The sequence below is a fragment of the Stegastes partitus genome, unplaced genomic scaffold, assembly GCF_000690725.1.
Source record: "Stegastes partitus isolate 25-593 unplaced genomic scaffold, Stegastes_partitus-1.0.2 Scaffold158, whole genome shotgun sequence".
In the NCBI taxonomy this organism is placed as follows: domain Eukaryota; kingdom Metazoa; phylum Chordata; class Actinopteri; family Pomacentridae; genus Stegastes; species Stegastes partitus.
The window spans coordinates 145,624-159,450 of record NW_007577889.1 but is presented as its reverse complement, the minus strand read 5'-3'; the positions used below and the strand labels follow the sequence as shown (position 1 = coordinate 159,450).

Here is a 13,827-nt window from a genome sequence, read left to right as displayed (position 1 = left end):
TGTTCCCTTGAAGACGCGGCTGAGCGTGGCTGTCACTCCGCTTCACCTTCTCTGACACGCAGGACCGCCGCCTCCAAAGTGAGCATTAGCAGCCTTTTGAAGTGACGACAGGAGAGAGACGGCGAACAGACAATGAGGAGACACGCGAGCAGCCAAAAACCTGAGATAACGTGCTTTTAGAGGAGCGACGGGGAAAATCACATGGCGTCAATAAAATGTAAGAGGAGGGGTTGGAAAACCTCTGACTTAGGCATCAGTTATCTGTGGAGGATCCCTGATGAAGCAATGTCTGCCAGGGAGTAATTGATGCTGAGGCTAAGAGCACGAAGATAAAGATAGTATTCCCCCTTTAGGGATGGCTGAATGGTCCAAACTGACAGCAGTGTGTGTCAAACAGCAAGGGTCCATCCTCCTCCTCTTGGTAGCCGCATGCTGCCTACTGTACATGCTGCTCTCAGCTCTAGTCAATCGTCCTTGATGGATTAATTAGCCGCACCACATGGTCAATACCTCACAGCTCAATAGTAATTAGTAATAGCAATTTTAAAAATGTGGTTTAAAGGCCATTCAGGTGTCTGCACTGCAGGTACAAAAACAAAAAAATCCATAAATGATTCTGATTTTGCTCAGAGTTTAAGCAGGTAACTATGTTTGATTGACTGTCCTTGACACACGCGATAAATGAGTTATCGCAGCTAAAACATTAGAGGCCCGCGCCAATTAAGCGAGCTTCCATAGTGATTCACCATCACCAGGCTAACAGCGTTACTATTTCCATTTACTATCTAATTTGTGAGTCATCCAGAGCGCCAAAATCCCCCTCTCCTTTGCTCTCGCTCTTTCTCACTCACAGCAGAATCTAAATCACTGCGGATCTCAGCCTCGCTGATTCTACCCTGACCCAGATACTCAGGTTCTTTCTTGCTCAAATCCTTTTAAAATGAGAGTCCACCTTTTTTTTTTTTTTTTCCCTCAGCAGTTTGCGGCCACAACCTTCCTTCATGGTTTAATCATTGCAGTGCTAAAACTCAAAAAAAAAAAAAAAAACTTACTCCGGAACACTTAAGCAAAGTGCATCACTTTTAGTCAGCAATCCATCTGAAACAGAAAGCCTTGACTGGAGTTTGGTGTGGGACTGGATGTTGATCGGTAACATCTGTGTCCCTGGAGACGGATGCACTTAATGTGACTTAAGATGACTTGAAAACTTTAAAATACTGTATATCAGCGACTTCCAGAACTGAAGTTTCTGCTCTCCAGCTCAGTAAATCTAAAGCAGAAACACTGAATACATACTATACGAGTGTTTCTCTAACTATACGTCCTGAGGGAACAGAAAATGTAAGTGCAACATCTGGGCAGGAGGGTAAAGATGAGGCGCAGAGCAACAGTCTTAAAATCCTCCAACCTGAACAAAGAGAACTCTTTGCCATAATCTCTAAAACACATCCTCTGTCCGTGTAATTAACCATGGCAGCCATTTTGGATCTCCGTCGAACATTAGCCAAATTACCACCCGAAGGAAAACAATGACATACTTCTTCAATTACACAGCTGCAACATGATAGCATCGGAGGACTCTCTTTAAAGAAATCGATACGTGCAATTGCACACATCTGACTCCAGGATGACCCGTTTTACTGTTGGTCCAAAAATAGATGCAGGTCTATCGCTGAATATTCTCCTAAAGCCCTAATATGTGAACTCTGACACCTTCAGCGTCTCTCAGCCGCCTGCACTAAGTGTCTGTGAGTTTTACTGTGTGTAAAACCTGCGTTGGTTGCTGCCTGAGTTTTGTGCAGAAGTTTTCTGTTGATTAGCAGTCTGATGCAGACCAGTACTCTGTGTAAGTGCGGCTTTATGCATGAGAGTGTGTGTTTGTGTGTGTGTGTGTGTGCACAGTTCCCCAAGAGAGGTTTTAGCAGAGTGTTACTTATTCACCCCTCTGGCTGAACTGATGGAGTTCTCTGGCTAAGATCGGCCTGCGTGAGAGATGGGCTGAACGCGAATGATGTGCCAGGCAGTCTTGTACTCGTGCGCGCACACACATTCGCGCAAACACCAGAGAAAGCTGTTGCCTAACGGTGCGATTCAAACACATTTACACCCACCGAGGTCGAGGGAAGCAGCGCGGATTCACGGCTGCTAAACTCACTGAGCGAACATAGAAACAACAAATCAGAAATATGTCGAACACACCCGCTGGAGACACAACTGAGAGAAATCTCGCCAGTTTGTGACTAGAAAGCACTGACAATGCATGGAGTGAGCACACGCACGCACTGAGTCTGCACTTTGCCGTGTCCATTTTAATAATGTGGAGGGCTGTTCCATCTTCCACTGAGGCCAGACCCCAAATCAATACAGACACCAGACTTTAGGCAGTGGCTTTAATATAATGGCAGTGCTGAACTTTCTAAATCAAAATATGACTGCCATCTGTTACACTCCGGGGAGAACTTATAAATCTGCCAGAGATACAGAGATGTGAACAGAGCAGGGATTGACTGATTTGCTGGTCGGACATTTTTTCCAGGGCTGATACCAAAACCGTTTATTAGTAATCGAGGAGATCAATAACAACTATTTGGAACCGATTATCTGTAGATTGAAAATGAAAATCTTAGTGTTTAGAATAATACAAACTCCAAGACAACTGTTTGCTGAAACACGTGTACACATGTTTCACCCTCTGAACCTCAAAACAAGCCAGTGGACATAAAAGCTGAATTTACATCATGTATTCGAGTCAGACACTGTAAAAACAATAAATACTGTGAGATTTTTAATATTCCAACAGTCTATGAATGAAATATGAATGATGTGTTGGGAAAATAAACAAATCTAACCTTGATATTTCACAAATATCACTTTATTCTACGTGTCTAATTTAAAAAAAATATGCCAAAAACAAAGTGTTTACTCTAACTGGAGCCTGTAAGTAAAAATTTGGCAGGAGCAGAAATCACCAAAAAAGTTCAGAGGGTTAATTAAAAAAGAACTTTTCAGCATCAATCCTTTGGTGCTGATTGGCTAATTGCTTATAATGTGTAACCAATCAGAGAGAGGGACGTGGCTGCAGCAGAGCAAAAATAATGCATTTTTAAATTAATTTGTTTTATATACAATTTTTTTTTTCTAAATCTGGAATATTGGATCCAACAACCTGCCAGGGCAAAGAACTGCCTGACCACGAGGACCAGAAGCAGCAAATAAGACATTCAGAGACTGACACAAACTTGACAGATCTGGTGAAAACGATAAAAGTCAGCGAGCAGCAGAGTGAAAGACGGCCGAAGGTGTTCGCTCGATGACCTGGTTGAAAATGTCAGGCTACGGTTGGCGCCGTCCCCGTGGCAAGCCTGGACCTCGTCCCAGAGAACAGAGACCTGCAGAGCCCACGCATCACATGCTGCACGACGGGAGGCCAGATTCACATCAACATTTGAATATCCTCTAAATTAGTCAGCAAATCTGTACTGGCAGGGCTCATGTGTATGAATGAGAGTCTGTCTGCGTTTGAGACAGTGCGGGTATGTCAGGAGGAAGAAGAGGGGGAGAGAGGAGGGGGGAGGTAGTGAGACAGACAAAGAGGAAGTGGGTGGCTGCATTAATTAATGATAAACTTCTTGAAGGTGTCGAAGGTGTATATATGCAAATCGTATGCATGCGCAAAGCAGAACAGCGTGAGGGTGTTCTGTATGCGTTCACGTGTCTATCAGACGAATCTTTAACATTAGATGTGGGGGTCGATATCTGTGTGAGGCTGGGCGTTGTGAAATTACCTCAGATTACTGCCTGCTAATACCAATGCTGGGCTAATCGAAGGCAATTTGCATTTGGCTGATGGGCAATTTCAAAAGTGTCTCCCTGATGCTGTTAGAGGCGAGGCAGGTTGTTTTTTTTTTTTTCTCTCTCTCTGCTGAACATATGCTCACAAGGAAAAAGAGAAGAGAATGAAAGAGAAGGAAATGAGATCTGAGGGTTCAAGGAGGCAGGTTCAAAATGGCGAGGAGGGAGGAAGGGAGGGTGACAAAGCACAGAAAAGAGATGGATGGAGAAAAAAAAAACACACTTCAAGAATAGCGGAGGAAGAGAGCCGCACACTTCCACGAAGGAGGGCCGACGTCTGCAGGAGAGGCTGCGCTGTGGGAGTAGTACCTCTGCTGTTATTTCTCTGTAGTGCCAGAACCCCTCAGAAATGGGACCGACTCCAAATTGAGTGGCCTCATGTGGCCTTCATTAGAAACCTCGGGTAGCACAACACAGAGAGGGAGAAAGAGATAAGAGAAAAGAAAAGAGGCAGATAAATAGAGAAGGAGAAAGAAAGGGAAGAGGGGGGGTGAGCTTAAGGAAGTGAAAATATGCCAGGAATTGCATTGCGTTGAATTAATCACGGCGCTTACACCCGTATGGTGCCAGGAGCCAAAGGCAGGTGCACGTCTATGTGCTCGGAGAGAATCAGCCTCTCACACATAAAGCTCTGCGTGAATAGGAACACAATAGTAAACAAAGACAGGTAAAGAAGCAGGGAGTGGATGAAAAGAAGAGGCGAAGGATGAGTGAATAGTCTGACCTCACATTCAAGGCAGAAGGGACAAAAAAAACTGCCTCAGAATAAGGCATCTGTGGCTAGTTAAGAGAATATAATAGAGTCTATTCACATAAGTATGTAAAACATATTCTGGCACAGTTTCGGTCTTCAGCTAATCAGCCATTAGAAAATAGAGGAAAATATACTGCTTCAGAATTGAGTGAGGTGTGTTTGCGAAATTACAAAAACAATGATATGCAGCCGCACTTCATTTAGAATATTCATTTCTTCGGGATATAATTGCATTTGGATATATGAGGTATAATAAATAAAACGTATTGCTTTAATACTGCGCTCTGTCAGCTCGGTGTGGGTGTTTTCCTAGTACTTGCTGTGCACAGACTTGTGAGGTTAAGTGTCTGGATTTACCGACACATTAACTGGAAAGATTGATCCTTCTTGTGCAGGACAACGACCTGAATGGTCGAGTCAATTTTCGCCACTGCAGAGCTCGCCGGCTCAGTCTGAATCAATTCCGTAACCTTTCTGAAATCCAGCAAAAAAATGTGTGGCAAATTTGTGTGCGACTGTGCTGCAGAATGTGAAATATCTCGTCGCGACTCTCTTCCGCATCGCTGTCTGCGTGGTTTGCACTCACCAGCTCGATGAGCTCCTGGTAGCACACCTGTCCCTCTTCATTGCTCTGGACGAGGGCTAACAACATGTCCAGTTTGGATGGGTCCAGCTGCAGCTCATGGTGCTCCACCAAACTGGTGAAGTTCTCCACTGCGATGAAACCGGTGTTCTCTGGGTCCAGCTAGAAAAAAGAAAACACAACAGCTCACTCTCTGCTCATGGGATAAAAAAAACAAAAAGGCAGCAGTTGCATTGCACTGTTATGCATCCTGATTTTTAATAAGCAGCATTGCAGAGATGAAGTGTCAGTTTGCCCTGAAGGGGGAATGGATCAGTAATAGGCAGCTAAGATGTACAAACAGAGACAAAACCGATAGTCCTAAAGACAAATCAGAGCTACAGAGCTCATGGCACAAGCTCAGACAGTCACACCGGTGTTATTTAATCCCTCTGATGCCAATGTAAGAACTAGACCTGCCCCACTCAACGCATAAAAGGAGCAAATCAGCAGGATGGCGGTTGTTGATGTTTGAAAAAGAGACAGAAGATGGGTAGGTAAGTCATTATAATACATAGAAACTGCAGTTTCCTAGAAAAAAGAAAAAAAAAAACCTCTCTCAGCATTAAATGAGGTTGACTTTTCAGTCTTTGCTCCTGAGCGGATGCTTCATTTGACTGTGTGAGTCCGTCCTCGGTCACATTTGCAGCTCGCAGTCAGTGTGGTTTTTATAATCACTACTCACTCACTGAGACACACAGCCCCATGGGTTATTACTGCTGATGCCTGTATGCCAGTGCTGCTCCTCGTAATTGATTTAAGCAGGAGAGTGTCATAAAAACGGCTGAGCGCAGTTGTCTAAAATAGCAGCAGGTTAAAAATGGCTTGTAAAGTATAGGGTCTGTATCTATGCTCGGTTTATGTAATGTGGGTTTGTTTGAGGCGGCAGCTTCATGTACTTATTACTTGATTTTTCTTCACTACCTCCTCGTCTTAAATGCAATTCAATTGCTCTCCAATGGAGCGTTAATTTCTCATGCCAGCTCTCCTTAGTGCATCTGACTCTGTTTGTGAAAATGTGCCCGAGGACAAACTGAAGCAGTACAAAGAGACCACATGGGAAGAGTCCTTGCTGCTTCTCATTTTACTGTTTCCTGAATGCTAACACAGCCTCATTAGGTTTTGGATAGTAAACCAACAGCCTCTTGTGGCCCCGGGGAGGAGGGAGCTTTCAGATGTTGCATCAGTGTGTAGTCAGTCATGCTGGATCATCGTTGCCCATGTCATGAGTCCACGAGAAGAATCCCGTCTCGGGCGCCTTTAGTCTGGACGCGATCTGCTCTGACACGGTTAGACAAAGATGTTACACTGGCTGCATGAGGAGGACGGCATTAAACTCTTGCCGCACCGTGTCAGTCTCTGCTGCAGGAGGCTCAGAGCTTACGGCTTTGCTGCTCAACGAAGGAGCAAAGAAGATCAATCAGGGAATCCATTGGTGTGTTTGTGTGTCTCTGGCTGAACATGTTTACTGTGTGCTTTGCTCCCCCCCTTTCACACACACACACACTGTTTGCAGTAGTTTTTACAGTCATTTAGTTAAACACAAGCTTTCCTTTAATTCCGTTTAATCAGTTTTTTTTCACTCCCATGTACGCTCATGTATTTATTCACCTGGGAGAGCGCAGTGGGGGCAGGAACTAATGGGTTAGTTTTGATGATGCTCGACTTAGAATAAGTGTCTTCCCACTGCTGGTTGATCTAGGGAAGGGATTTGGTTGGTTATGATACTTTTGCAATCCTCTATGTACACAAACACAGCTCTCAGCAGTCAAAAAAAAAACATCCTACGCCCAATATTAACAAAGACTCCATTACTGAAAACACATCACAGGTAGAAAGAAAATCTCCTTCTTGGTCACACACCTCGCTGTAATCTCAGCGCTCAGCTCCTGGGTTGGCTGAACTTGATAGCCGGCAATGTCAAGGCAACCTGAAACGCGTTTTAAAACCACGTGGATAAAAATGAACCAAGATGTTGAAGAAAAACAGGGCCCATGTCTATTTTTAGATAATCCCCTTAACTCTGTCTTCCATGGATGTTTGTTAAAACACGGCCCCATTCTTCCCTTGAGGAGAACTGAGCGAAACAGTGCAGATAGCTCCAGTGTTTGTGATGTGTGAGTGTACCGGGATGACATGTGGGAGGGGAGGAGGGGGGGACAGGGGAAGCAAAAAAAAAAAGACAGCAGAGAGGCAAGAGGTGGAAGTTGGTGGAATGAAAGAAATGAAAAATGATGAAATTAAAGTAGAAGGAGGAGAAGGTACGAAAAGAGAGGAGCGAAGAACTGAGACAGCCCGAGAGGAGACGGCAGTGAAACTAAGACGCACAAAGAATAAAAATGCCTCGCCACTGTCTGTTATATGTGCGTCTGCCTAAACCCAGCGGTCTGGCAGTGAGTCCTCTTCTTCTCTTTCCTATAAGAGGGCTGTGACACACTCCGGTGCTCTGCATCCACTTGCCACGGAGGAGAGATAGATCAGATTCTAATGTGCTCCTGGCTCAGCCCGGGCTGACAGGGGGAACAGAGAGCCACACTGGGGACGTCTGATTACTGTCAGCCTCCATATGTCAGCACATCACTACGCTACACATGCAGCGGCAGCACTGACACAAAGGCGCACTGTATATGGCTGCGTGCGCGATGTACACCAACCAAGTGTTGATGCCGAGCTGTCACACCGCGCTGATGCTCTTCCCTTCGTTGTCTGACCTTATTCGGGAAGAACGCAGCACAGGGGAGACCGTCTGCTGAGGATACAAGGAGGTGGAGGATTGGTTCTTGTAGCCAATTAGGGTTATCAATTACTGAGATGAGGTACACTGAGATGAATGAGAGTTGGCAAGAAGAGCCTTTTTCTTTTTTCTTTTTTCTTTTTTTTTTTCCTGGGACAGGCTGGTGACGTGCACGAGCAGGGGAGGAGGGCAGAGAAAGGGAGAGAAGAAAGAAGGAGGGAAAAAGCACTGAGAGGGAAGCGGTTATTGAAGCGATCCAACACTGGTGAGGGCGACACTTTGACAAGCTGCATGCGTTGCCATGGTTACCAATCGCCTGTGTGTCATCCCTTTCTTGCATTTCCCCTTTTTTTTCCCCCGACATATTGGCAGTCGAGAGGCAAAGCAAAGACACAAAAAGGGGGTGGGGGGGGGAGAGAAACAGACGATGAAAGGACGGAAGGATACAGATGCCTGAGAGGGAAAGAGGAAAAAAAAAGAAGAAATGCAGATGGATGGAAGGAGACCAACGAGATAAGAAAGGGGCAGCAATGAGACGAAGTCAGGGTTTTAATGTGAAGGGGGGCAGGGTGGGAGATTATGGATTGAAGGTGGAGGTGTCAAGGCGGAGACGGCTGGCTCAAGAGCAGGTGGTAGGAGACGCAGGATGAAAATGTACACAGGAGTACGGAGAGGAGGAGGAGGAGGAGGAGGGCAAAGAGGAGTGGAATGCTGACTACAGGGGAATGATCTCAGTGTTAACCCCCGGGACCTCGATTACCTTCAGCACAGCCGCTCTGACTGACCCCAGTCAACGGCTGACTTATCAGACTGCTCCACAGGGGCTCCGGCCTGCACCCTCCAGCACGGGGATAAACCAAAAACCTCAGCCATGATAGAAATACAGGCAGCGGGCGGAAACAACAGCCCCCTCTATCATCCCATGTACAAAACACTCACTGCCTCTGTACAGTATGCAGCTATTGTTAATTTTGCAGTCACACCATAAGGAGAAGAAATCTGAAACAGTTAAAATGCCCTCAGTATGACTCAAGATGGCAGTTTTTTATCAGGCTTCCTGCTTTTGTTCGGCTAAAGGTCGTCGTATTAAATGCAACCATATTTCATCAATGTGAAGATTTTCTCATTTCTTTTTCTTTTAAGATTTTAAACTGAATTTCTTTGATTTTGCATAATTAATCAGACAAAACAAGCAATATGAAGATGTCACCTTCAGCTTTAGGAAACTGAGAAGGACATTTATGCCTGTTTTCTTACATTGTATCGACAAAACTATAAAGAAGATAAGCAGCCCTAAATCTTTAACTAGATTTACTGAAACTCCAGCTGACTTAAGGTCATCACTATCGGCACACAACTATGTAATAGCTACCACCTGTCACATATATTGAAATAAACATGTGATCTGTAAGCAAATCAAGACAAATGCAATTACTCACAATGTAGGTTCAACACAGGACAAAAAAGCTGTAAAAAGCAGAAGCACTAGTTTAATTCACCTATCCATTTTTAATACATACATGATGTAAGACGCATATCTAATAAACTAAACGGGTGATTTTAGTTGCTCATAAAGAGTGTTTACTCATTGGAAGATGTGATTACAGTAACTCGACATGACAGGAATGCAGCAGCAGCAGCAGCACTGGTGTGGTTCCCAGGCCCAGGCTCAGTAACAGAGTGCTAACCCTGTGGCACACAGCCAACACCACCAGACTACTTTGGTCTCTGTGAACAAGACCATCAAGCTCGAACAGGGCTGTTGTATCAGCACAGGGGCAGTGGCATTTACAGGGCACAGCGTATTTGCATGGCATCAGATAAAATCCTTTGAATTGTGTCTGCTGCCCTCAGGACACACTCATGTTCACCAGCAACCGGGCCACCAACTCTGTAATTACCCCGATGCATGCTTGGCTGTGCGCTCGCTATCAGCGCGTTCAAACTTTTCTACGCCGATGGCCCCGAGATGCCAACCACACTCTTCTCAAGTGGACACTACCGGAGAGACATCCAAGGAATTTTTGCTTGGTGCCAACAATCATCCAACTCCACTTCCTGCTGTTTAAACAGAGAGCAAACAGCCAAAAGCATTTTCAAATACAGCTCAGGGCAAATTAGCATCAGAATATGAAGAAAGGGGGCCGGGTATGAGAGCCCTGTTCTCTCTACTTGACATAAATATGTCAGAATAGTATTCAGAACCCCAAGTCCTTATGGGCCAGATATAAATAAGCCAGATAAGAGCTGAATGACACTTGGGGAGATATTCACCAACAAATGATAGCACACTTTAGTGGCTGGCTGCCACTAACCATTAAGTTGCCTTATCAGCGGCACTGCAATGGAAACAGAAGCAGACAAACTGTGTTTTTGTACGTGTACGCTCTGACGACGAGCATATGTGTGAGCCTGCACAGGCCAGAAATAGCCTGAGCTCAGCATTGCAACCTCCAGCAGACAAAGACTAATAAACTCACTCATGTTGCCACTGTTGCTTTCTCTTTCTCTCCCCCTGCAGCTTTTTTCATGTGGTTCAATGTGGCAGGCTTGCAATATCCTTTCTCCGTTAGACCTGCAGTGCTCATATACACTGAGCATGTCCAGTCTGCCTTTGGAGGCAAAACATCCCATACTAATTAAGGAAACCTACAGTAAACCCAAGGTATTAAAGTTTTAATGTGTGTCTGACTAAAGGAAATCTGGCACTTTAGTAGTAAAACTCATGGTGCATAACTGCAACATCCCTGGTTTGATTCCAGCAGGGGAGCCTTGTGTTTCATGTCATAACACCTCCCTCCTTCCCCACCAGCATGCTTCATATCTGCCTCTTGCCTAAAATAGCCAAAACACCAACAAAATGTTAGAAAAGAAGGAAATACCAGGCCAGTGATGCTCTAAATCTAAATGTTATAAAAGTCTAAGATTGCAAATTCAAAACCACAGACTGCAAAAAAACTAAACAGTGAAAGTGACTGAATAATCATTTTCCTGCACTTTAAATGCCCTTAAACAAAACACTTGACCTCCAGGTGCTCTTGTGAATTTGCTTAGAGGCTGGCGGGACGCGGTGGTCATCACGGGAAGCCTCCCGGTGAATGTGACGACATAAATCTGGAGGATAGAATTACAACAACACGAGGCATGCTCTGCAAAACACTATCCTGGATGAAGATGAAAAAAAAAAAAGAAAAAAGAAAAGAAACGTGCCCACTGTTTAGCCAAGCAGCAAGCTCTGTTAAAAAACATGCTTGCCTGTTCACAGTCCAAAAGCTGTTGGCAGATTTCACTTCATTCTAGTTTAATTAGAGAGACCTTTTCCAAATCAAAGGCCGCTGCATGGAGTCCCGAAGGTGGAAAAAGTCTGCTGTCAGCCAGGGTGAGTGATTCGGTCCAGACTTGAGCTTAGTGGTGCTGTGGTCTGCTCAACTGTGGCCTTACAAACTGTCCGTATGAACATTCAGGCGCAAGCAAAATGAACCCTACAATCAATAAAAACAACCAGCCATTTACAATGTGGAAATACCGGCTTCATCTCCAGTCCAGCATCGGAAATGGATCTAGACACAGATGAGTCAGCCTCTCTGAGGTACATTCAAATATATGTACGAAGGAATATGTATTACTGAGGTATCACTAAGTTGTTATCACTAAAGTGCTCATACAGTAAATGACTCACCAGTGCGACCACAGAACATCTTTTCACTCAGCCCACACAGGCTTCCTCCACTTGTTATAATAACACACACATTCATAAAAATGCAAGTGTGCACATGATGGCGGACACACGCATTTCTGCATTCTCTTGAGGCTGCTGATCAATGGGTTGCTGATTGGGCCACTCGTGACCCCTAAACCCTGCAGCAGACAATCAATTCCTCCCTCTTGGATGAAATGATTGCTCAATCTATCTGCCAATCAGTTCAAACCCCAAAAGGCCAGTTCATCATCATCAGAACCTGGACAGACGGGAGTTAAATAACAAATCAAATAAAGCTGCAAACACACACACACACTCAAGAGGCACTGCCCAAATATACATGTAAAAATCTGCCCTCCATTTCCATCCATTTTGGTTTGTTAATTTTGGAGATGGCAGACCGAAGCTAAATATGACTGGGGAGTGAAAAAAAAAAAGAAGCAGTTTGGCTAGAGGATTCTAAGAAACCAGATGTCAAGAGGAGCATTTTTCACTGGCCTAAATATGGTCACCAACACTGTGTTTCAACTTGGCAGGCATCTCCAACAACAAGGCTGAAAAAAGAAAAAGTTGAAAGCCAAATAACAGCTTCTGAAAAAACCATGACCTGGAGGGAAGAACTAAAGATTGCAAGATTATTTGGCTTTACAAGGCACTTCTTGTCAAGCCAAATAATCTTGCAATCTTTAGTTCTTGTGACCGTCAGATGATAAAATGATGTGTCTGGTGAACACAGAAAAAACAATCACAATGAAAGAAAGAAAAAAAAAAAACACACAACACTCACAGACAAACAAATCCATTCACATACAGCATGAGTGGTCGATGCAGCAGCTGTAACGGACCAGTAACTTCATTTGTCACTTACAGATCACAGCATTCAATCCATCTATCCATCCATTTGCACACACATCCTCTCTGTAGACCATGACATGATGGTTCCCCCCCCTCCTGCTGTGGCTCATGATCTGACCTCACATTCTCGGGGCCAACGCAGCTCCATGATGCTCGCATCTGTCGCGTCGTCTCATGCTCTCATTCTGCCCGAGCGAACAGCCTCCTGCTATCTATCCTAACATCGTCTCTCACCCCCAGCCTCCATGTCTCGGTCCCTGGATAGACGGCGAGGTGGCCGGGAGCCTGTAACCATAGAAACCCTGTGCCGCTGCAAACCTTGCTTACCTGCTCTTGTATGAGCTGAAACAGGGAGCTTCTATCCATATACTGGCCAGGGAGGTGAGAGGAGCCGCCGAGGACAAGGGCATAGGGAGGAGCAAGAGAGGAGTGGTGGTGGTGTTGGTAAGGATGGGGATAAGGTGGAGGGGGGATATGGTTAGGTAGCAGCTGGTGCCTAAATTGTAGCGTCAGGCTGCCTTCGTTGCTGCTGATGTGTCCCCCCCCTTTACTGCTGCTGATGGAGAAAGCCTGGCGAGCTTGGTCCCTGCTTGTTTTCTTTTTTTTTTTTCCTTTGCCGGTGGTGTCACTGGAGGGATAACCGGTGCTGAGTGTGGCGTCGGCGGTACAAACGGGCTGTGACTCTGCTCTGTGCCAGTACAGCGTGGCGCGGTGGTAAACCCAGCTTCAGCAGACGACAGGCAGGCAAGGCAAGGCAGGCACGCAGGCAAGGCAAGGCAGATCCAGCAGCTCTCATTCACTCTCCTCCTCCTCCTCCTCGCTCTCCTCTATCCCATTGCACTGACTGCTGCCTCGCTCTCTCTCTCTCTTCCCTCTCCTCTCTCACACACACACACACACACACACACACACACACACACACACACACACACACACACACACACACACACACACTGCGCCGCATGCATACCAATGAGGCAGGGGAGGGAGGTGGCCTCTCTCTTCCAATTGCAGGAGGGGAAGGAGTGGTCAGGGGCTGCGGCTCCTCGCCTCACTACAAGTCTAAGGCATCTCAGGGAGGGAGCAGAGGATGGGTTCCACTGCGGCTTTGCGCTTACTACTAACACACACACACACACACACACACACACGCACACACACGCACACACATGTCTGGTCGGTTAGTGACAGACACAAACCCACACACTGTAAACAAGACAAAAGCTACTAACACACAGGCATGTGGGACAATCCTATCTGTGTTATGATTGTGTTCATTTTAACATGACACGATGAATGGGAATGGGAGA

At 45.5% G+C, this 13,827-nt stretch overlaps 1 protein-coding gene across 3 annotated transcripts in view; it reads right to left on the bottom strand.

Annotated features, from left to right (window-relative positions):
• rhbdl1 (rhomboid, veinlet-like 1 (Drosophila)) overlaps positions 1–12,883 on the bottom strand; it is a 48,507-nt gene extending 35,624 nt beyond the window's left edge. For 2 of the 3 annotated variants that reach the window (XM_008279413.1, XM_008279415.1), the window contains exons 1-2: positions 12,836–12,883; positions 5,193–5,351 (exon numbers count right to left, since the gene is read on the bottom strand). In XM_008279413.1, coding sequence (XP_008277635.1) covers positions 5,193–5,351; positions 12,836–12,883 — 207 coding nt within the window. The remainder of the gene's footprint in view (positions 1–5,192; positions 5,352–12,835) is intronic. The other variant, XM_008279414.1, reaches the window with a different exon arrangement.
• Positions 12,884–13,827: the final 944 nt, after the last annotated feature.